This window comes from Oncorhynchus clarkii, chromosome 25, assembly GCF_045791955.1.
Source record: "Oncorhynchus clarkii lewisi isolate Uvic-CL-2024 chromosome 25, UVic_Ocla_1.0, whole genome shotgun sequence".
NCBI classification, from domain to species: Eukaryota; Metazoa; Chordata; class Actinopteri; order Salmoniformes; family Salmonidae; genus Oncorhynchus; species Oncorhynchus clarkii.
The window spans coordinates 17,842,281-17,866,400 of record NC_092171.1 but is presented as its reverse complement, the minus strand read 5'-3'; the positions used below and the strand labels follow the sequence as shown (position 1 = coordinate 17,866,400).

Below are 24,120 nucleotides of genomic sequence, written 5' to 3'. Positions count from 1 at the left end.
CAATCAGAGGCAGGTGTTAGTCATTGTCTCTGATTGGGAACCATATTTAGGTAGCCTGGGTTTCACTGTGTGTTTGTGGGTGATTGTCCTTAGTGTCCTGATGTCATTGTTTCTGTGTTAGGTTACACAAGTATAGGCTGTTTCGGTTTTCGTTAAGTTTATTGTTTTGGTAGTGTTTGTGTTTAGTGTGTTTCTTCATTAAACATGGATTGCAATAGACACGCTGCATTTTGGTCCGACTCTCTTTCTCATACGGAAAACCGTTACAGAATCACCCACCACAAAAGGACCAAGCAGCGTGTCAACAACAGGAGCAGCCCAAAGAGGAGGTATGGACATGGGAGGACGAATTAGAAGGAAGAGGACCCTGGGCTCAGCCAGGAGAATATCGCCGCCCCAACGAAGAACTGGAGGCGGCGAAAGCTGAGAGGCGCAGATATGAGGAGGCAGCACGACGTAGCGGATGGAAGCCTGAGAGGCAGCCCCAAAAATTTCTTGGGGGGGGGCTAACAGGGAGTATGGCTACGCCAGGTAGGAGACCTGGGCAGACTCCCTGTGCTTACCGGGGGGATAGAGAGACCGGACAGGCACCGTGTTATGCAGTGGTGCGCACGGTGTCTCCAGTGCGGGTGCATAGCCCGGTGCGGTATATTCCAGCTCCGCGTGTCGGCCGGGCTAGATTGAGCGTCGAGCCTAATGCCATGAAGCCGGCTCTACGCAGCTGGTCCCCAGTGCGTCTCCTTGGGCCGGCTTACATGGCACCAGCCTTGTGCTCGGTGTCTCCGGTTCGCCTGCATAGCCCAGTGCGGGCTATTCCACCTCGCCGCACTGGCAGGGCGACCGTGAGCATTCAACCAGGTAAGGTTGGGCAGGCTCGGTGCTCAAGAGCTCCAGTGCGCCTGCACGGTCCGTTTTTTCCAGTACCACCTCCACACCCCAGCCCTCCGGTAGCAGCTCCCCGCACCAGGCTTCCTGTGCGTGTCCTCGGCCCAGTACCACCAGTGCCAGCACCACGCATCAGGCCTACAGTGCGTCTCGCCTGTCCAGCGCTGCCAGAGCCTTCCTCCTTTTCAGCGCTGTTGGAGTCTCCCGCCTGTCTAGCGCTGTTTGAGCCTTCCTTCTCTTCAGCGCTGCCGGAGTCTCCCGCCTGTTCAGAACTGCCAGTCTGCATAGAGCTGCCAGTCTGCATAGAGCTGCCAGTCTGCATAGAGCTGCCAGTCTGCAAGGAGCTGCCAGTCTGCAAGGAGCTGCCAGTCTGCATGGAGCTGCCAGTCTGCATGGAGCTGCCAGTCTGCATGGAGCTGCCAGTCTGCAAGGAGCTGCCAGTCTGCAAGGAGCTGCCAGTCTGCAAGGAGCTGCCAGAGCTGCCTGTCTGCAAGGAGCCGCCAGAGCTGCCAGTCTGCATGGAGCAGCCAGAGCCGCCAGTCAGCATGGAGCAGCCAGGGCCGCCAGTCAGCATGGAGCAGTCAGGGCCGCCAGTCAGCATGGAGCAGCCAGTCAGCATGGAGCAGCCAGAGCAGCCAGTCAGCATGGAGCAGCCAGAGCTGCCAGTCAGCATGGAGCAGCCAGAGCTACCAGTCAGCATGGAGCAGCCAGAGCTGCCAGTCAGCATGGAGCAGCCAGTCAGCATGGAGCAGCCAGAGCTGCCAGTCAGCATGGAGCAGCCAGAGCTGCCAGTCGACCAGACTCTTCCAGATCTGCCAGTCGACCAGACTCTTCCAGATCTGCCAGTCGACCAGACTCTTCCAGATCTGCCAGTCGACCAGACTCTTCCAGATCTGCCAGTCGACCAGACTCTTCCAGATCTGCCAGTCGACCAGACTCTTCCAGATCTGCCAGTCGACCAGACTCTGCCAGATCTGCCAGTCAGCCAGGATCTGCCAGATCTGCCAGTCAGCCAGGATCTGCCAGATCTGCCAGTCAGCCAGGATCTGCCAGATCTGCCAGTCAGCCAGGATCTGCCAGATCTGCCAGTCAGCCAGGATCTGCCAGAACCGCCAGCCAGCCAGGATCTGCCGGATTCAACTACCTGCCTGAGCTTCCTCTCAGTGCTGAGCTTCCTCTCAGTGCTGAGCTTCCTCTCAGTGCTGAGCTTCCTCTCAGTGCTGAGCTACCCATCAGTCCCGAGCTACCTCTGTCCCGAGCTGTCCTTCTGTTCCGAGCTGCCCCTCTGTCCCGAGCTGTCATTTAGGAGGGTAACCTATCTAGGGACGCTAAGGAGGTGGACTAAGACTATTATGGAGTGGGGTCCACGTCCAGCGCCAGAGCCGCCACCGCGGACAGATGCCCACCCACACCCTCCCCTATAGGTTTAAGTTGTGCGTCCGGAGTCCGCACCTTGGAGGGGGGGTACTGTCACGTTCTGACCATCGTTTGTGTGTGTTTTCCTTGTTTTAGTGTTGGTCAGGACGTGAACTGGGTGGGCATTCTATGTTGGATGTCTTGTTTGTCTATTTCTATGTCTGGCCTGATATGGTTCTCAATCAGAGGCAGGTGTTAGTCATTGTCTCTGATTGGGAACCATATTTAGGTAGCCTGGGTTTCACTGTGTGTTTGTGGGTGATTGTCCTTAGTGTCCTGATGTCATTGTTTCTGTGTTAGGTTACACAAGTATAGGCTGTTTCGGTTTTCGTTAAGTTTATTGTTTTGGTAGTGTTTGTGTTTAGTGTGTTTCTTCATTAAACATGGATTGCAATAGACACGCTGCATTTTGGTCCAACTCTCCTTCTCATACGGAAAACCGTTACACTCTGTGTGCAATAATAGCGTTTAACATGATTTTTGAATGACCACCTCATCTCTATACCGCTACTCATGTAATTATCGGTAAGGTCCCTCAGTCGAGCAGTGAATTTCAAACAGAGATTCAATCACAAAGACCAGGGAGGTTTTCCAATACCTCGCAAAGAAGGGCACCTATTGGTAAAAAAATAAGACCTTGAATATCCCTTTGAGCATGGTGAAGTTATTAATTACACTTTGGATGGTGAAGAAATACACCCAGTCACTACAAAGATACAGGCACCCTTCTAACTCAGTTGCTGGAGAGGAAGGAAACCGCTCAGGGATTTCACCATGAGGCCAATGGTGACTTTAAAACAATTACAGAGTTTAATGGTTGTGATAGCAGAAAACTGAGGATGGAACAACAACATTATAGTTACTCCACAATACTAACCTCATTGACAGAGTGAAAAGAAGGAAGCCTGTACAGAAAAAACATATTCCAAAACATGCATCCTGTTTGCAACAAGGCACAAATTGATGTAGTTCTGTCCTTGAGCTGTTCTTGTCTATTAGTGTTCTGTATTATGTCATGATTCATGTTGTGTGTAGACTCCAGGAAGAGTGGGGATACTAATAAAATACCAATACCAAGATAATACTGCAAAGAAATGTGGCAAAGCAATTAACTTTTGGTACTGAATACAAAGTGTTATGTTTGAGGCAAATCCAATACAACACATTACTGAGTAGCACTCTCCATATTTGCAAGCATAGCGTCGGCTGCATCATGTTATGGGTATGCCTGCAATCGTTAAGGACTGGGGAGTTTTTCAGGATAAAAAATAAATGGAATGGAGCTAAGCACAGACAAAATCCTAGAGGAAAACCTGGTTCAGTCTGCTTTCCACCAGACATTGGGAGATGAATTCACCTTTCAGCAGGACAATAACCAAAAACACAAGACCAAATCTACACTGGAGTTGCTTGCCAAGAAGACAGTGAATGTTCCTGAGTGGCCGAGTTACAGTACCAGTCAAAAGTTTGGACACACCTAGTCATTCAAGGGTTTTTCTTTATTTTTTACTATTTTCTACATTGTAGAATATTAGTGAAGACATCCAAACTGTGAAATAACACATGGAATCATGTAGTAACCAAAAAAGTGTTAAACAAATCAAGATATATAAAAAGTTGTAGATTCTTCAAAGTAGTCACCCTTTGCCTTGATGACAGCTTTGCAAACTCTTGGCATGCTATCAATCAGCTTCACCTGGAATGCTTTTCCAACAGTCTTGAAGGAATTCCCACATATTCTGAGCACTTGTTGGCTTCTTTTCCTTCACTCTGCGGTCCAACTCATCCCAAAGCATCTCAATTGGGTTGATGTCAGGTGATTGTGGAGGCCAGGTCATCTGATGAAGCACTCCATCACTCTCCTTCTTGGTCAACTGGCCCCTACACAGCCTGAAGGTGTGTTGGGTCATTGTCCTGTTGAAAAACAAATGACAGCCCCACTAAGCGCAAACCAGATAGGATGGAGTATCGCTGCAGAATGCTGTGGTAGCTGGTTAAGTGTGTCTTGATTTCTAAATAAATCACTGACAATGTCACCAGCAAAGCACCCCCACACCATCCCACCTCCTCCTCCATGCTTCACGGTGGGAACCACACATGCGGAGATCATCCATTCACCTACTATGCGTCTTACAAAGACACAGCGGTTGGAACCAAAAATCTCAAATTTGGACTCTTCTCAAATTTGGACCAAAGGACAGATTTCCACCGGTCAAATGTCCATTGCTCGTGTTTCTTGTCCCAAGCAAGTCTCTTCTTATTATTGGTGTCCTTTAGTAGTGGTTTCTTTGCAGCAATTCAACCATGAAGGCCTGATTCACGCAGCCTCTTCTGAACAGTTGATGTTGAGATTACTTGAACTCTGAATAATTTATTTGGGCTGCAATTTGAGGTGCAGTTAACTCTAATGAACTTATCCCATGCAGCAGAAGTAACTCTGGGTCTTCCTTTCCTATGGCAGTCCTCATGAGAGCCAGTTTCATCATAGAGCTTGATGGTTTTTGCAACTGCACTTGAAGACATTTTCAAAGTTCATGAAAGTTTCTGCATTGACTGACCTTCATGCCTTAAAGTAATGATGGACTTTCATTTCTCTTTGCTTATTTGAGCTGTTCTTTCCATAATATGGACTTGGTCTTTTACCAAATAGGGCTATCTTCTGTATACCCAACCCTAACTTGTCACAACACAACTGATTGGCTCAAACACATTAAGAAGGAAAGAAATTCCACAAATTAACTTTTAACAAGGTGCACCTGTTAATTGAAATGCATTCCAGGTGACTACCTCATGAAGCTGGTTGAGAGAATCCTAACAGTGTTTAAAGCTGTCATTAAGGCAAAGGGGGGTTACTTTGAAGAAGCTCAAATATAATATATAATTTGATTTGTTTAACACTTTTTTTGGTTACTACATGATTCCATATGTGCTATTTCTTAGTTTTGATGTCTTCACTGTTATTCGACAATGTAGAAAATATGAAAAAATAAAGAAAAACCCTGGAATGAGTAGGTGTGTCCAAACTTCTGACTGGTACTATAAATCTACTTGAAAATCTATGGCAAGACCTGAAAATGGTTGTCTAGCAATGATCAACAATACAATCTGACAAAGCTTGAAGAATTTTGAAAATAATAATCGGCAAATGTTGCACAATCCAGATGTGGAAAGCTCTTAGAGACTTACCCAGAAAGACTGCCAAAAGGTGCTTCTACAAAGTATTGACTTAGGGGTGTGAATACTTATGTCAATAAGGTTTTACCCATTTGTTTGAAGTCTAGGACCACAACATAATGAATCCTGTTTGAGAGGCAACCCAGAAAACACATGGAGCTCCATTTGAGGTGATGTATGCCCTCTGAATTCTGGGAATCTAATTTGATGACCTAAGAGTTTACCATAAATGATCATGATTGTTTTTATTCAAAAATGTATTGTTAAGAGAGGCAGGCCATTACCACAGCAGAGCTGTGAGGTGGAGTTGGAAGGTGGTCTGAGGGTAGTGCACTGAACCTGTGTGTGTGTGTGTGTGTGTGTGTGTGTGTGTGTGTGTGTGTGTGTGTGTGTGTGTGTGTGTGTGTGTGTGTGTGTGTGTGTGTGTGTGTGTGTGTGTGTGTGTGTGTGTGTGTGTGTGTGTGTGGTGAAGGAGTGGGTCTCCCTAAAGACGGAGTCCTATTTGCCCGATTTGATTCCAGCAGAGATTTGGCTGCTGTGACTCCTCCATCTGTGTGTGATTATACTGAATATGAAGCAGTCCTGCTTTCCTCTCAATCTATCCCTTTATTTCTCTCTCTATCCATCTCTCACATTATCAACAGCAAGCCTAAAAATACAAATTATAATGCCTTCACACACAGCCTTGAAACACTTTTAGGGCTGTAGGTGACTTGACCTGTCTACAAATAGATTAGAACAGGTGTGCAGCTTGGGTTGCTCTTAATAATGACGACAAACCAAATACCACCACCAGCTTAGAACAGTTACACTGACAATGGCTTCCTCAATGACTGGAGCTTTCCATGGCCAAGCAGGGACACAAGATGAAAGCATTCCCCAAAATCTCAGGGGCTGAACATTCCAGATATACCTCCAACACTGACCTCCAATAACCTCCCTCAGTCTTCCTCCCTCTCATGTGGCTGATCAAAAACAGTGGCAGCCAAATCTGTCCACCACCACTATGCTTCACGAGACCATCATTTGTTGGCCATATGCGCTGCCCGAAACCCAAGCCTTTTAACAACTCCAACCGCAGGTACCATTGTTTTTACTTGCCTCTGAGGGCATGTGTTTTAGTGTCGAGGACAGGTACAAAAGGGGTCTCCCTCCATTAAGGCAACCAGATATAAGGAAGCCAAAGCACTCACTCAAAGGAGGTTTATGTTCCTGACCTCCTACCCATTGCTCATTCTTTTGACTGGTCCTTGTATGTGAAGCATGTTAATGACTGCTGAGTCCAGCTGAATGTAGACGGAAGCCATTAAGGTAAGGATATTGTACAGCGTGTTGGGAGCCCTGGGGGAGTGTATTACAGCCCTGTCTGCTCCGTACGTCTGCATGCCTCCCTACTAGCCTCCCTGCCTGTCTGGCCACACTCAGAGCAACACTAATGACAAACGGCCTCCCGAACTGTGCCAGCTCACCTCCACCAATCATACAAAATCTCACATACCTATAAAACTATCTGTAATAGATACAGTTGTGTAACTTTAAAATTATGTGTGTACCTATGCATACAGGGCAGCATTCTCCCTCTGGGATGTAGAAGTTCTCACAGTCCAGTTCCGCACATTCCGCTTTGGAGCAGAAGGATATCCCTCCTCGACACTGGCAGAGCCAGCAAGGGTCCATACGGTACACCTCCCCCTCGGAAAACTCCTTCCCGTTGTGGACACACTTGGGGGAAACTGGGAAAGTGGAAGGGGAAACAGACGCTGTCAACCTGAACGACATGTGGGGCTCTTGATGGCTAACATACATTCACGGCTGATGAATGAACATACTATGCTAAACCATCCCATTTGGTATGTATTAAATAGCTTATAAACACCGGGACAGAATGAGTTTGTTCCTTCTGTAACCGTGCATTAACTCAGATGCAATAATTACAGTGTAGCTAGCTGTGGATGGAACAGAAGTGTATTTGTCTAAAGTTGTGCTGAGCTATGCACTTGAGCCGAGAGCCCTGGGGACTGGGCTCCAACAACAATGAAGCCAGCTCCATTGGGTGGAATTTAGCAGAGATCTGTGGAGTCTTGGCGGAGGTGGCACCGCGCAGCGAAGCTCAGCTCAGCCCAGTGCTGGGTAAAAGAAAACAGCAGCGGGCTGGGCTGGCATAGTGTGGTCTGGAGTGCTGGGCTGCAGACAGCAGACAGGCCATGTAAAGCCAGCGCAAGTACCGGAAACCTCCACTGTCAGTCTCCAAGCGCCGGCCCACAGAACAATGACTACTGTACGGATCATTAGAGACCCATAACAAGCCCCGAGCAGCCGCCTTGCAGACACTACCGTCCAGCCACTGCACACGATGCTCCTGGAACACCCGAGGAGTGGGTGTTTGTATTTGTGTGAGAAAGAGAGTGGTAAAGGAAGAGCACTCTCTTTATTTAGTATTTAATTAATCAAAGACAGCTTTTATCGCCATAAAGTTCTATAATTTCAGTGATTGCCATATGTCATTTTATTGGATTACCAGATAAACCATTTGTCTATGACACTGTCATTGGCTATGACTATGAGTCAGTGACTCAGGGCCTTGAAAGACCACATTAACTTCTCATTAAAACCATGACCATTAAGTTACTGCAGGAGAATGGTTACGTAAGTAGACCCTGGTCATTGTTTAATATACGGCGGAGCGGAGGGACAGGTACCAGCTCCACACACAGGAGAAGTCTGCCTGTGGCATTCAAGGGTGCCCAGATGCTAACAAATGTAGCTAGCCCTATTAAGGTTTCCATGGGGGGAGGCAGCATCTGTATACCATACTTTGGTAGAGTGCTGTTCTGACCCCTCACCTTTCTCCCTGCTTCCTGGACCAGCCTACACTCTAATACAAAGCAGGTGGGCCAACTGAGTTGAAAGTAAAGTGAGGATTTGTTCTCTCTTTCTCTCTCTTTCCATGTCTCTCTTTCCCTCAACCTCCTTTCTCTCTCTCTCTCTCTCTCTCTCTCTCTCTCTCTCTCTCTCTCTCTCTCTCTCCTCTCTCTCTCTCTCTCTCTCTCTGCCTGCCTTGCGTGCAGCATAACCAAACAGACAAAATGCAATAAGTACTTTGCCGGGCAGAAATCAAAAGGCATGGCAACATTTTTAACGCTTGGGAAACAATAGGAAGTCACATGACAGGATGTTCACATGTCATTTCCCCAGTATTTGTTCATGGTAATCCCTAAAACAAACTTGCGGCAGAGACACTAAATTCCATTCATGCATTCTGATTTCCAGTCCAATCCATATTGAGGATGGGATAGCGGCAGGGGCTGAAGGTGCCATAAAACCCTAACACTGGCCAACCCTAAAACATTCATGACAAACTGACATGGTGTGACTTGTCTTTCTTTCAAAAATGCAAAACCCAAATGATAAACAATAAATCTTTAATGTAATTTATTTTTACCCCGTTTTCTCCCCAATTTCATGGTATCCAATTGGTAGTTACAGTCTTGTTTCATCGCTGCAACACCCATACGGAGGCGAAGGTCAAGAGCTATGCGTCCTCCGAAACACAACCCAGCCAAGCCGCACTGCTTCTTGACACAATGCCCACTTAACAAGGAAGCCAGCCGCACCAATGTGTCGGAGGAAACACAGTGCACCTGGCCACCGTGTCAGTGTGCACTGCTCCCCGGCCCACCACAAGAGTTGCTAGTGCACGATGGGACAAGGACATCCCTGCTGGCTAAACCCTCCCCTAACCAGGATGAAGCTGGGCCAATTGTGCACCGCCCCATGGGTCTCCTGGTCGCGGCTTGCTGCGACAGAGCCTGGACTCGAACCCAAAATCTCTAGTGGCACAGTGATTTAGACCACTGGACAACTCGGGAGGCCATGATAAACAAGAATTCTGAGGAGATTTTTCTCAGTTTATGGCTTGGAAAGCATGTACCATACTAGTCTACATCAAGTGTCCTGTCCTGACCTAAATCCATGCTACATGGGACTCCAGACTGTTTGCTCATCTAAGGGTTGATAAACAGTAGGCTGCTGTAGCATGGTTATTTGGGACCATCTGCAATGTCAGATAACATCAGGTCAGAAAGACCATGCAAGCTCCTGTCCAGTCACCCAGACTCATTAATCAGCCAGAGCTGGAAACGGTCTCTCGTCAAACATGGCCAAAAAACACAGGTTCATTGTCATATTAGTCTGTACACTGACCAAAAACCCACCAAAAGCCAACCTCTGGTCTGTAAAATCATGTGCTCAATGCCACTGACAGCTGGGTACTATTATGTGTTTCACAGAGAAATATTATAGGACGCCCAAACTTAGTTAATAATAGTGTGTTTTGTGGATGGGGCTTGGTGTTTGTGAGTGACCCAACATGTGGGATGTTTTGTTTCTGAGGAGGTCTTTGGGGAGGCTGGGGGGGATACTAGGGGGTAGGTGCCATGTCTTCATCCCCAGTCCCTCTCTGTGTGATTTCTGATGTGAGCGCAGTCATGCAGGGCTAACCGCCAGTAGGGCAGGCACAAAGGGCGTCAAGTCCGGAACCAAAGAGCAGCAGACACTTGTTATCAAAACACTGATCCCCTAGCCTCTGCAGCCGCCATTCAGCCCTCACCGGCCTGCCTGACTCGATTACACTCCCCCTGGCAGACTGGAGCACATAAAAAGCATTCCCATCAATGAACTGTTGAACCTTTTCCTCTTGGACGTGTGACCAGACAGGAACTCTTTGACACTGCACTTCTGTTGAGCAGATTGGTAGCCTAAGCACTTTTCTGGTCACTGCACTCATTAAGTCCATTCATTCCGGGACACGGCACACATTTATGGACGCAGAGGTGCCAGAATGGGAATTTGTTCTGTTGGTAAAACAGCAAATATTTGCTGGGAGGGCAGAGTAAACAGCCAGGTTCAGGTCCCCTCCCTCCCTGCCTTCCTCCCTGCCTAACTCCCTCTCTCCCTGACTGGCTGGCTGGCTGATTGGCTAGCTGCTGTGAATGTGAAATCTAACTCTGGGCTGTTGGAGGAGGAGAGTGACTTGGCTGCACTACCAACATCTGCTCTCTCTCTCTCTCTCTCTCTCTCTCTCTCTCTCTCTCTCTCTCTCTCTCTCACACACACACACACACACACACACACAAATACACACACACACACTCAACACACACACACACACACACACACACACACACACACACACACACACACACACACACACACACACACACACACACACACACACTCAACACACACACACACACACACACACACACACACACACACACACACACACACACACACACACACACACACACACACACAAAGGGCGAGAACACCAGTTACGAACACGCTCCACAGACACAATCTGCCTAACAAGGCTCATTATGATTAATATGCCTAGAGGTGTTGAGGTTATTTGCGGATATACCCCTGAAAAAAAATGTGAACCGTCGTCACACTCTGCAATGGCAGAGAGACTGATAAACAACCCAACCGTAATTACCATCTCATTGCTGACTGTCCTTTTCATCACAGGACATTTAGTCAACTGGGATTTTTTGGGGAAATTGTTTTCTGATTAAAATAATTACCTCCGCAAAGGCATAACATTTCACACCAGCACCACTTCTCTCAGCAAGAAAACAAAGAAGACTACACCAATTTTTGGCCTACTAGGTTTATATACATTACCTTTCACGCATTCTAACACGTCGCAGCAGTCCTCTGGCTTGCCGGTGGCCTGGCTGAGTGGTACACTCTTCTGGCCGGAGGGGCACTGGGGCTTGTGGCACGCGCGGAGGTCACAGGTGCACTGGGGGGGCACAGTGGGGCAGCAGCCAGCAGGGGGAGTGTAGCTCTTGGTCAGAACCGAGCCCTCAGGGCAGGAGGGCATGGACAGAGCAGGGCATGTGATCCCGACACACTTCATCTCCTCTGAAATATACATATACACACACACATCGAGTCAGTCACATACAATAACAACCCTCAGTGAGGCATACTGTAACACCACCTTCCACCCGGCTCCAGGCTACAACAGTGCCCACACTGTTCGGAGGGCGGCAGGGGAAAAGGGGGGAGAGGAGTGGGTCTCCCTGGCCTGCATGCTTGTGTTAGTGGAACAGTGTTGAACAGTGGTGCTCATGTTGCAGGCTTGGGGCTGAGTTCACAGCTCAGTACAGTCATCAGATCCCCTTCACTCCGTGGCAGCTTTACAGCATCCTGTTAGGATGGAGAGTAAGAGCTACGCTAGACTCTAGACACGACAACCTCTCAGCACATCCTGTCTAATGCCTGCCCTGATCTCTGCCTAACCACTGGATCCAGCTCTCACCCCAAACAGCCTCTCCATCTCACCACCCATTAATACAAGGCCATGTTCAACACTGCCCTTTTTCTCCTGCCCTGAGCCTTATTTTAGAAATCACACTACACTTAGCATAGCAGGAAGCCAGAGCCAACATAATGGTCCTGATACCCTGGTTAGGTGGTGCAGGGGGCTCAGGGGTATACTTTGGACACCATTCAGGAAAAGTAAAGTGGACTGGAGTGCCCCTCTGTACTCATATTGTAGAAGAACAGTAGCTACCTTACAAAGCTTGGCTTACCCAATCCTTAACCACAGTTTATTTTTGGTTCTACCATGTCACTGTAATATATACAGAGTCGAGGGATTGGGTGCTGCAGACTTACATCCTGTCCAATAAGTCTAAGTCATTTCACAGATCTGCTACTAGGACTAGGCTAGAGTGTAGATCTATGGCTTTTACGGAGGAAAAGGGACGAGTGTGGAATGGTGGAATAAAGCAGTGTATGATGTTGACAGTGGAGAAAATTGGTAATTATGTTTCTATTTCATGTATTCCCTTGGGCCTTTACGAAAGGGAACGCCATGAAGCTGATAAATGACTATTAGCCTCATAAGAGAGGGAAATGTAATGGCTATGATTGCGTATGAGAGGAATAATTCAATCTCTGCATGCATTCTGGTTTTGGTGGAGAGAGAATAAAATGGGTTGAAAAAGCTTGGGGTTAGTGGATCGTCCAAAAGCTGGTTTGTTGATGTCCTTCCCAGACTTTCGGCGGTTCCCTGGTGCAACACGACTCTAGCAGAGGATGTGTCTTATCCCTAACATTTGAGCACCTGTAAGAGGATCCCTGAGGCTTTTCCCACCAGATGGGAAACTGAAATGACAAATGGAGGGACTGGAGCCCAGGGGTCTGACTGTTGCCCCACTGACAGACAGTCCAACTCCACATACAGACAATGCCTCTAGTATTACTTTCAGTGGTCAAACCCTTCGAGGTTGAATATATCGGTCTGACCCAATGCTCGCCTGGCTTGTTAATTGTCTGGTTAAGAAGTCATTTGAAGTTTGCCTGACCCAGAAAAGATGAAATGTTAAGTTGTGACTTGAGCAGGAGAATCATATTTGGGGTGGGGGAATATCTGACAGATGAAATTAAGGATAAAGTGTTGGATTTTTCCATCCCTGAATAAATACTGCAGGAGTGGGAGGTAGCGGTCTTCACAGGTCCACCCCAGATCCAAACCAAGACCTGAGCCGTCCGGGTCGAAAATTCTAGCTTTTCCAGCAGGTCCGGGTCGGAACCTGTTTGACTATCATCGGGTCTTGGGTCTATGTAACTACAGCTGATAGACCCGAGTGGACCTGAATGGATCCGACCAAGGATCTGCATAGCCTACAGCATATTTATTGTACCCTAATAAGGGGAATATAATGACAATAATATAAACGCTACATGAAACATGTTTTCTGAGTTACAGTTCATATAAGGAAATCAGTCAGTTGAAATAAGTCCATTAAGCCCTAATCTATGGATTTCAAATGACTGGGCAGGGGTACAGCCATGGGTGGACCTGGGAGGGCATAGGCCCACCCACTTGGGAGCCATGTCCACCCACTGGGGAGAGGCCCAGCCAATCAGAATTCGTTTTTTCCCCACAAAGGGGCTTTAATACAGACAGAAATACTCTTCAGTTTCATCAGCTGTCCTGGTGGCTGGTCTCAGACGATCCCGCAGCTAAAGAAGCCAGATATGGAGGTCCCGGGCTTTCGTGGTTACACATACTCTGTGTTTGTGAGTCCGTTTGGACGTACTTCTCAATTCTCTAAAACAACGCTGGAGGCGGCTTATGGTAGAGAAATAAACATTAAATTCTCTGGCAACAGTAATGGTGGACATTCCTGCAGTCAGCATGCCACTTGCATGCTCCCTCAAAACTTGAGACCTCTGTCATTATGTTGTGTGACAAAACTGCACATTTTAGAGTGGCCTTTTATTGTCCCCAGCACAAGGTGCACCTGTTGTTATCCTGCTGTTTAATCAGCTTCTTAATAATATGCCACACCTGCCACACTTGGTGGATGGATTATCTTCGCAAAGGAGAAATGCTCACAAACAAGAATGTAAACACATTTTTCCACAAAATTTGAGAGAAATGTAAAAATTCTGGGATCTTTTATTACATGTTGCGTTTATATATTTTTTCATTATATAAGGCCTAGCCAACATAAAGATATATTTCTTAACCAAAAAAGCAACTTTGGTGGTAAACATAAAAACAATTGTCACTCGGGTCCAATTGAAACGGACCGGTTAGGTTACGGGTTGGGTCTAGGTCTGGTTAATGTTGGGTCTACTCGGGTTTGGTTCTGATTGTTTTTGTGGCCGGGTCCCCCTTTCAGGGCCGAGTGGCGCATCTCAGTGCTAGAGGCGTCACTACAGACCCTGGTTAGATTCCAGGCTGTATCACAACCGGCCATGATTGGGAAACCCATAGGGTGGCGCACAATTGGCCCAGTGCTTTCCTGGTTAGGGTTTGGCCGGGGTAGGCCGTCATTGTAAATAAGAATATGCTCTTAACTGACTTGCCTAGTTAAATGTTAAATAAAAATAAAAAATAAAATAAATACAAATATTGTGGGTTTGATTGTCCTCGGGCTCATTTGGATCCGGGTCTGGTGGTCCTCAGGTCCATTTGGGTTCGAATCCAACTTTTTTGATCCAAATATACCTTTAGTGTGAGGTATCTGTACTGTACGGTTTGCTCTAGGAACCTGTGAACAGTTGGGGCTGGCACAAAGCTTGCATTGATAAACTTTGTTACTGAATAGTGTCATAGAGAAGGGGAAAATTCCCCTGAATTAAGTCGAGCAACAACCATTTTAACTGTTTTTGGCCTAATTCCTGCATTTGAGTTAAATAAACTTCAGTTAGATAGAAATAATACCTCTGAAATCAGCCTAACAGCAATAAGTCAGTATAAAATCAAATCAAATCAAATGTTATTTGTCACATGCGCCGAATACAACAGGTACCTTACTGTGAAATGCTTACTTTTCCAACAATGCAGTGTTAAAAGTAAGAAAGATTAGCCCCCCCCAGAAAAAGGAAATAGTAACACAGTAAAATAACAATAATGAGGCTGTATACAAGGAGTACCGGTACCGAGTCAATGTGCAGGGGTACGAGGTAGTTGAGGTAATTGTAGGTAGGGGTAAAAGTGACTAGGCAATCAGGATAGATAATAAACAGAGTAGCAGCAGCGTATGTGAAGAGTGTGTCTATGTGTGAGTGTGTGTATGTGTGCTGCTGTCCAATATAGTGATTTGCATATGAAGACTTTTTAAACCATGAATTAAATGTTGTGCAATGTTTGCATTGAATAAACTTTCAGTGTATTGTATGTGTCCCAGTCAAAGAAAACAGATTGCTCATTCACTTCTAACAATGGGTGGACTGGAGTACGCTTGGAAACAAGCTGGCAGACATACTATTGTCATTCAAATGAATGACATTGTAGCCATTTGTGGAAATGCTCCAAACCAAGGAGGTCCAATTAATATCATTTTCTAAAAGATACATTTATGAGCACAACAGGCATGGAAACAGCATGGTAAACTCAGTGGAAGATAGATTTCAGCACATGTTTGTGTTCTATTTGGAAGCACCAATGGGGTAATTAGAGAGTCAGTGGTAACTAGAGCAATCTCTGTATCACAATGGTTGCTATTCTCTAGCTCAAAACAAAAACACAAAGTCCTAATTTGTCATGCTTGATAAATTCAGTCTGTAGAATGGCCAAAATATTCTCTTGTTGGGGTGGTGAGATAGTATGGAAAACCTAGCAACACTACCAAAGCCTTAATACCCACACACACATGCACAAACAAACACACGCAGACGCACACACGCACACATTCACATGCACACACACCCACGCAACCTGAAGCCAGGCTTGAGGTGGAATCTGAAAATTGGTTTATTACCACAGAATTGTCTATTGTAAACAATGCATATTTCTGGCATCTCAGAGCTCATTCAAGAAAAAAAAAACTATTTGTAAATGAGCTTCTACAGAGGGCACAGATGCACAGTATTTGTCTGACTAGAGCAGCTCTGGTAGGCAGAGGAGGCTGTGTTGACAGCCTGAGTTTACTCATGGAAAAAGCGCACAATGTGAGTTCTGTTCAGTGACTGACTTTGGAAGCAAGTCAGCAGAGAACAAAGCTGTCTTAGTACAGCTGCCCTCCGTGGGCTTCTGGTCCGTCCTCAGGTTTTATACAGTTTGTCCGCAAAGGGACCCATCAGGCCTGTCTCTCTCTCACAAAAGCTGTGGAGGTCTGGCAATGTGCCCACTGGCGGTTGGGGCTGAAAACGTCTGCATTGTTCTCTATAATAAAGAACTAAGTCTGAGAGGTGGCAAAAGCCACAGGGTCACAGGAGAGAGAAACATAGACATCTGAACCTCACACTCTAGTTAGAACAGTCAGGAGAGAGAGCAGCAGCAGCCCACCGTCCACACTCAAAAACACACACAGATCTCACAGCTCCTCGCTCTCTCACTCTCAGGCTAAATATTTGTGGCTGAAAAACGGGATCCTGGTGTCTCAGGCAGCAGAGCCGCAGCTGCGGGTCGAGTGTTCTCTTCTCTCAGAGTAGCTCAACACACCCTTCCCCATATTGTCAGATCTCCAATGAGATTGGCCCAGGGAAAGTGAGTGAGAGAGGCTGAGCTTTTATGATGCTGAAAGGGCTGAACAATGTCTGAGAAAAGGGGACTGATTATTTTCAATGGGCCATTGTCTACAACAGAGCTGGAGCAGAATGCATGGGAGTGGAAGGATGGCACAACTGTGGTTCAAGTTGTATGAAACAGGAACAAACGGGCCATGAGGGGAGCTTCAAACAGAGTTAACGGTCTCTGGATCAGCCTTAGAAGACACTGAACATAAAACATGATTTGGGCTGCTACGCTCTGCAGCTGCCAAGTTTGTGGCAGTTAAGGCTGTTGAGTTACTCAACAGTGTTGGCCATCTGCTCATGTTTACTTACCGACGACCAGGAAAAGCAGAGGCTAGTGATATGATCTGTGCCCAGGCTAGAGCTGGAGAGCTGGGGCAAGGGCTGGAAGGCAGAGATGGATCTGTGGCTCGCTGCAGGGGCTGGGGCTTGGGTTGGGGCAGGGCAGGGCAGGGCAGGGCTTGAGGGCCGGAGCACGGCAGGGCTCGAAGGGTTGGGGCTGGGGCTTGGGAAGAGTTGTGGTGTCTGGTGATCAGGGCTATAAGCTGACTGAGAGCAATGAGAGGACTGACAGGCTGAGACAGTGATCCCAACTCGCCTAGTGGAGACGCTCTTTGCCTGAACCACCACACAAGCTGAGACACACACACACACACGCACACACCCACACACACACACGCACCCACACACAAACAACACACACACTTGGACATGAGCATGCTCGCTGGGCGCGACAGGGGCCGTAGTTTCCGCAAATGACACACAAACACAGAGAGAGGAGAAATCTAGCACCCCTGCCAGCTACTGGCAGTCTGGAATGGCGAGTAATAGCAATACCACAAAGAGGCTGCAGCCAAGTAGAACTAATGATGCTTTCAGGAGAAGGGCCCGGGCGGGAGGGAGTGTGGTGCTACAGGTGGGCCAACTCCGTAGTAACGAGCTTCATTGTACCATGGCATCATGGTGGGCACGGCTCCCGTGTCTGACCCGCATCAACTCCACTTTCTCTCTTTTTCCTCCCTCCACTTCCTCCCTTTTAAAAAGTACTCATACGATTATACTAAACTTCAATACCGCCCCATTTTACAAATGATGTATTCAAACAAATGGAATTCTACAGTATTACATTGCATGTATTTAAGTATTTTGTTGTTGCAGTGGGGACAGTAACATTAGTACTCTCGAAAAATGATACTTTAAAGTAAATGGCTTTAGATATTGATTTATTTTTATGTTTAGCTCATGTTTAGCTCAGATAATATAATTTAAACTTATGAATTAAGGTGTCTGTATTATAATAAATGTGTCAATGTAGACATTAATAAATGCATTTCTATAGCTTCCAAAATACCAACATGGAGGAACGGTGGCTTCAAAACAGTGTGTCTGTCACACCCTGACCATAGTTTGCTTTGTATGTTTATATGTTTTGTTTGATCAGGGTGTGATCTGAGTGGGCATTCTATGTTGTATGTCTAGTTTGTCTGTTTCTGTGTTTGGCCTGATATGGTTCTCAATCAGAGGCAGGTGTTAGTGGTTGTCTCTGATTGGGAACCATATTTAGGTAGCCTGTTTTGTCATTGTGGGTGATTGTCTATGTTAGTTGCTTGTGTCAGGACGTTTCGTATATAGCATCACGGTCGTTGTTCATTTATTGTTTTGTTCAGTTTACTTCGTGTTTTTTGTCATCTATTAAATGATGCATTCACACCACGCTGCGCTTTGGTCCGCTTCTTACGACGATCGTGACAGTGTCAGTCACCTAGTATATACAGTACCAGTCTGCTACCAGTACACACCTGCTCATTCAAGGGTTTTTCTACATTGTAGAATAATAGTGAAGACATCAAAACTATGAAATAACACATGTGGAATCATGTAGTAACCAAAAAAGTCTTAAACAAATCTAAATATATTTTAGATTCTTCAAAGTAGCCACCCTTTAGCCTTGTTGACAGCTTTGCACACTCTTGACATTCTCTCAATGAGCTTCATGAGGTAGTCACCTGGAATACATTTAAATGAACAGGTGTGCCTTTGTGGAATTTGTGGAATTTCTTTCCTTCTTAATGTGTTTGAGCCAATCAGTTGTGTTGTGACAAGGTGAGGTTGGTATTAGGAAAATAAACCTATTTGGTAAAAGACCAAGTCCATATTATGGCAAGAACAGCTCAAATAAGCAAAGAGAAACGACAGTCCATCATTACTTTAAGACATAAAGGTCAGTCAATATGGAACATTTCAAGCACTTTGAAAGTTTCTTCAAGTGCAGTTGCAAAAACCCTCAAGGTCTATGATAAAACTGGCTCTCATGAGGAACTCCACAGGAAAGGATGATCCAGAGTTACCTCTGCTGCAGAGTTACCAGCCTCAGATTGCAGCTCAAATAAATTCTTCACAGAGTTCAAGTAACAGACATCTCAACATCAACTGTTCAGAGGAGACTGCGTGAATCAGGCCTTCATGGTCAAATTGCTGCAAAGAAACCACTACTAAAGGACACCAATAATAAGAAGAGACTTGCTTGGGCCAAGAAACATGAGCAATGGACATTACACCGGTGGCAATCTGTCCTTGGTCAGATGAGTCCAAATTTAAGATTTTGGTTTTCAACCATTGTGTCTTTGTGAGACGCAGAGTAGGTGAACAGATGACCTCCGCATGTGTGGTTCTCACCATGAAGAATGGAGTAGGAAGTGTGATGATGTGCTTTGCTGCGGACACTGTCAGTGATTAATTTAGAATTCAAGGCACACTTTTAACCAGCATTGCTATCACAGCATTCTGTAGCGATACGCCATCCCATCTAGTTTGCTCTTAGTGGGACTATCATTTGTTTTTCAACAAGACAATGACCCAACACATCTCCAGGCTGTATAAGGGGTATTTGACCAAGAATGAGAGTGATGGAGTGCTGCATCAGATGACCTGGCCTCCACAATCAACTAACCTCAACCAAATTGAGATGGTTTGGGATGAGTTGGACTGTAGAGTGAAGGAAAAGCAGCCAACAAGTGGTCAGCATATGTGGGAACTCCTTCAAGACTGTTGGAAAATTATTCCAGCTGAAGCTGGTTGAGAGAATGCCAAGAGTGTGCAAAGCTGTCACCCATATTAACCTTCGGAGGTTAACCATGGTTGGGTGTTTAAAGTTGAAAGTACATTGATGTAACGTGATGTACAGTAGTTGTGCAAAACAACCCAACGGTTTACATCCACCTTCCGTTTTCCCAGATCTGCTCTCTGTAGGCCACTACAATATTACGTCATATGAGCAACATGAATCAAATCAAAGTATTAGTAGCTGCAGAACAAGTCCCTCTTCTGAAGGCCACATCGGGAAACTCCTTGTGCACAGCAGCTTAAAGCTTAATCATTAATCAAAGTCATAAAAGCATACACCGGGCCAGAGAACTAAGCAGAGACCCCAGGCCATTTTCTGCACTTGACACAAATAACTTGTTAAGATGGCTTCCCTGACTACCCCTAGCCAGCTCCCTAGCTGGCTCCCTGGCCTGGCCTCCTTCTCTTCTTAATCTGATCAATCTTCAGAGATTCTGTCTAATACTTCCTCCTTAGCAACACATGGTGCCTGTGTCAATGTCACCTCACAGCAGCCATCATGACATTGACCGCCGTTTGAAGTCCAACAACGTGCGTCAGCATGCGGAAAGTACATACATAGAGAACCTTTAAAAGTACTAAGAAATGGTTGTTGGTGATCAAGCGCTGCAGACAGTGAAGTAGCAAATTACGTTTGCGCCCCAAGTCTTCAAACAAACAGTAAACAGGAACACCAGTCAGGACGGTTGGCTCGCCTCAGAAGGCTACTCGATAATCTGAACATGAAGAGCCAGTCCCAAACCACCACCATGTGTAAATGTACAGACAGAGGATGCTATGTTCAAATACAGGGCTGAAAAAGTGCTTAAAGTACTGGCAATAATTTTGCTTTCATCTTCAATTGCGTGTGAAGAGGGGTCGGAATCACTGTAAATCTCATGCAGCAAAACCAGAGCTTATATTATATGTAGACATCACACGCTAACAGACACATTCATACAGAGCTAAAGCACTACTTGGTGAGGTGGGTAGGCCCACGGCCCCTCTAAAGTCCCTGCCACTATGCAGACAGACAGCAAGACATCCACCAAGCCAGTCAGACAAAACAAGTTAATTATGACTGCCTTGAACACACACACACACACACACACACACACACACACACACACACACACACACACACACACACACACACACACACACACACACACACACACACACACACACACACACAAATAAACCCGTTACTTAATGAGCGGCTGTTGGAAGGGTGTGTGAGGAGTGGTGAAAACCCATAGGCTGCTAAAAAATGTTGTTTACTGTTTTCAGTGTTGTCATTTCACGCTGTCGTCCTCTCTTGGCCGTCCTTGAGGACGGGAGGTTGCGAAATGCAGCAGTCGACTGGTGTATATTTTTCATAGTGACACAGGAGAAGCTAATGACACTCTCTCTCAACAATACAATGTGAGCACAGTTTCCCACATGTCTAGAGGGATTTACTGAACAAACGTGGCTTAGGAGAAATATCCAAATACACAGCCAAGGGACTGTAAATGCTCTGTAACAACCCCAACATTTCTTTATAGATCTAATAACCTCAGATAGGCCTCTATGGCACGTCGCCAGCTATAGTACTACAGCTACACTGGCTGCTCTACCCCATACATCATTATATTATCAGGAATTATACCGATTTGCAACAACAGATTTTTGCCATTTCCCAACTGAATTATGCAATAAAAAAAAAGAATGAAAGTACAAACATAATCTGATGTGGCAAATCTAAAACACACTTTTTAGTTCTGGATCTAGTCAAATCAAATCAAATTGTATTTGTCACATGTGATGAATACAACAGTTGTAGACTTTACAGTGAAATGCTTGCTTACGAGCCCTTCCCAACGATGCAGAGTTAAAAAACTATAATAAAAATATGAATAAAAAACATGGAATTGGGCCTCCTAAGCTGAACAAATGTGCTCAGTATACTGACGTGAGTCCGGGCTTCTGGCACAATGTGGCTGTATAGTATTATGAAGCAACTAATGATAACTAACACAGCGAGACAGAGAGAGTCTCGGAGTTCACTCACTGGCACTTTTTCAATGAGACCAATGTTCTTCATACGTACAGAGAGAGCTGCCATATTGGCTTTATGCATCTCTCTCACAGTTCTGTCAAAGCGGCGAAATAGAACCCACCTTAATAACAATTCTCACTTAGAAGTGCCAGTCAGAGAGTCAGCTACATGAATACTTACACTTGGCCTCTCTATGAACCACATTTAAACAACCAGCCCATAATAGTCACTCTGGTACCTGAGCTCTGTGGAGTTCCATCTTCCTCCTCACTCAGGGCTTTAACCCTGGACAGGGACAGCATTCAGCCAACACACTTTACTGTTACACTTTACAGCCTGAACACTGTGTAAGCAGATTTATAACACTTCATATTTCCACAGTGCATTCTCCTCATATTATAACTTCTCTCTGCCTTTCTGTCTGTCTCAGTGTTGGCATGGAAAGGACTTAGAAATAGACTGACTGGTTGTCTACTACACCTCGTTGTGCTGACTCGCTGTACTGTATGAATCAGGTAGCACATGACTCTACGTAAATATTAGGGTACATGCCTATCACTATTACCACATATGCTTAATAAGCTGAGATCAACTCAAATAGAGATTGTGTAAAAGACAGCATACAAGGGTTTTGTAGGATAAAAAAGGTCAGATCTGTTTATGAATCTGCATCTACATTTTGTTCACTGTATCAGCCCACTTTCTGCAATATGACTTGAGCAGTTGTTGGTTAGTTTTGGGTTAGTTTTAGGTTAGTTCAAGGTTACCTGCGGCCTCCTGGCACTGGCTCCGGTTGATGTAGGTGAAGTGGTGGTGGCAGCTCTGGGACTCACACACACAGCCCTGTCCTGTCAGGTTGCACCCAGAAAACATGCAGGCTGGGTTGGAGGGGCCCACAAACTTCTCCCTCTGCCTGTCCCGGTGCTCATGTCTACGGCTCTCTAAAAGAAAGAGAAGAGGGGACAGGAAATAGTCAGTCATCATGAGTCACTGACATTAGCACCACACAGATCCACGCTGGGGCACCCTCATGCAAAGCCTGAGCTTGTGTGTCATCACTAAGATGTTCCTAGCGTTAGTCACCAGCGTTCAACACCTGATACGGATTAGCAACGTTCAAAGGATAGCATTCTTTGCTCCTGACTGCTAGTTGTGGGAGACTCACCTGTCTTGCCGGCCCTCATGCAGGATTCCATGTCAGGGTAGGCGAAGGAGCCCAGGCAGGATTGACGAGCGTCACACACACACATGGCCCCCGCTCTGTCACAGCCCGTCTGCAGGGGGCAGCGCTCATCCTCCAACCCAGCCTCCGGGCTGTCAGGCAAAACTGTGGAGAAGAGGAGACGTGATATTAGAGGAGAGGAGAGAACAAGAAGAGAAGCATCATCAGAGCGATCCAGCACAGTGTAGTGGGGCCTGGGCTGAATCAGAGCAACCCAGCGCATCATAGTGGGGCCTGGGCTGAATCAGAGCAACCCAGCGCATCATAGTGGGGCCTGGGCTGAATCAGAGCAACCCAGCGCATCATAGTGGGGCCTGGGCTGAATCAGAGCAACCCAGCGCATCATAGTGGGGCCTGGGCTGAATCAGAGCAAACCAGCGCATCATAGTGGGGCCTGGGCTGCTTCAGAGCAACCCAGCACATCATAGTGGGGCCTGGGTTGAATCAGAGCACCCCAGTGCATCATAGTGGGGCCTGGGCTGCATCAGCTATCCCTCCCTGATCTGTTCCTGCCCTGCATATCGTGCCATAACACCGCTGTTGAGCTGATGTGTTTGCTTTTGTTCCACTGCGAAGGGCCCTCCCAGGGTTCCCCTCTGCTGGCTGTCCTGATTCCTCCTCTGCTCTCTGTGTGCCACCACCTACACCATGGCCCATGCCAAACCATGTGATTAGTGTTTCATTTGAAGGTGAACCCTGTTATGCGAACAGAACTCTTATTTTAATACGGTGAGACTATTATTATTCATTATTATTTACTCCATAAGAAACATTGAACTTCTGATAGTCAAATCATGGTGTAAAAGCAGGTGAGCTGGTTCTATTCTTTTTGGCCATTTTCTGGTGTTTTGTTACCCATAGATAGACAGGCTAGAAATGTTAAAAAAAATATATAAAAGAATGCCCCTCCCTGTTGCACACAACAAGCTTCCATTCCCCCCGTCACAAGGGGATTTATGGCTGATCTAAGATGAAATCGCCAACCCTGTTACGGTCAACCCTGTTACGGTCAACCATGTATTACGGTCAACCCTGTTACTTTATTTGGCAGTTAATAGTCACTTACAGTATTATTTTATTTATTTAACCTCTTGAGATGGGAAGACATGTTTTTATTAAGGCGAACATGTGCTCATCATGACAGAATGTTACAATTATGTGAAATGAATAATTCACTAACCAAAAGGGACTGATTTCGTGGAATGACCCAGCTCCTCCAGGCTGAGCTCTACACAAA

The 24,120-nt window shown here is 46.2% G+C and overlaps 2 protein-coding genes across 3 annotated transcripts in view; both read right to left on the bottom strand.

Moving 5' to 3' along the window:
* Positions 1–24,120, bottom strand: part of LOC139384057 (dnaJ homolog subfamily C member 17-like) — a 491,465-nt gene that overhangs the window by 98,856 nt on the left and 368,489 nt on the right. The window lies entirely within an intron of this gene.
* LOC139384016 (cysteine-rich motor neuron 1 protein-like) overlaps positions 1–24,120 on the bottom strand; it is a 50,764-nt gene that overhangs the window by 17,758 nt on the left and 8,886 nt on the right. Inside the window, exons 2-5 of one of the 2 annotated variants that reach the window (XM_071128645.1) lie at positions 22,827–22,988; positions 22,429–22,602; positions 11,161–11,403; positions 7,029–7,208 (exon numbers count right to left, since the gene is read on the bottom strand). In XM_071128645.1, the coding sequence (XP_070984746.1) occupies positions 7,029–7,208; positions 11,161–11,403; positions 22,429–22,602; positions 22,827–22,988 (759 nt within the window). The remainder of the gene's footprint in view (positions 1–7,028; positions 7,209–11,160; positions 11,404–22,428; positions 22,603–22,826; positions 22,989–24,120) is intronic. The other variant, XM_071128646.1, reaches the window with a different exon arrangement.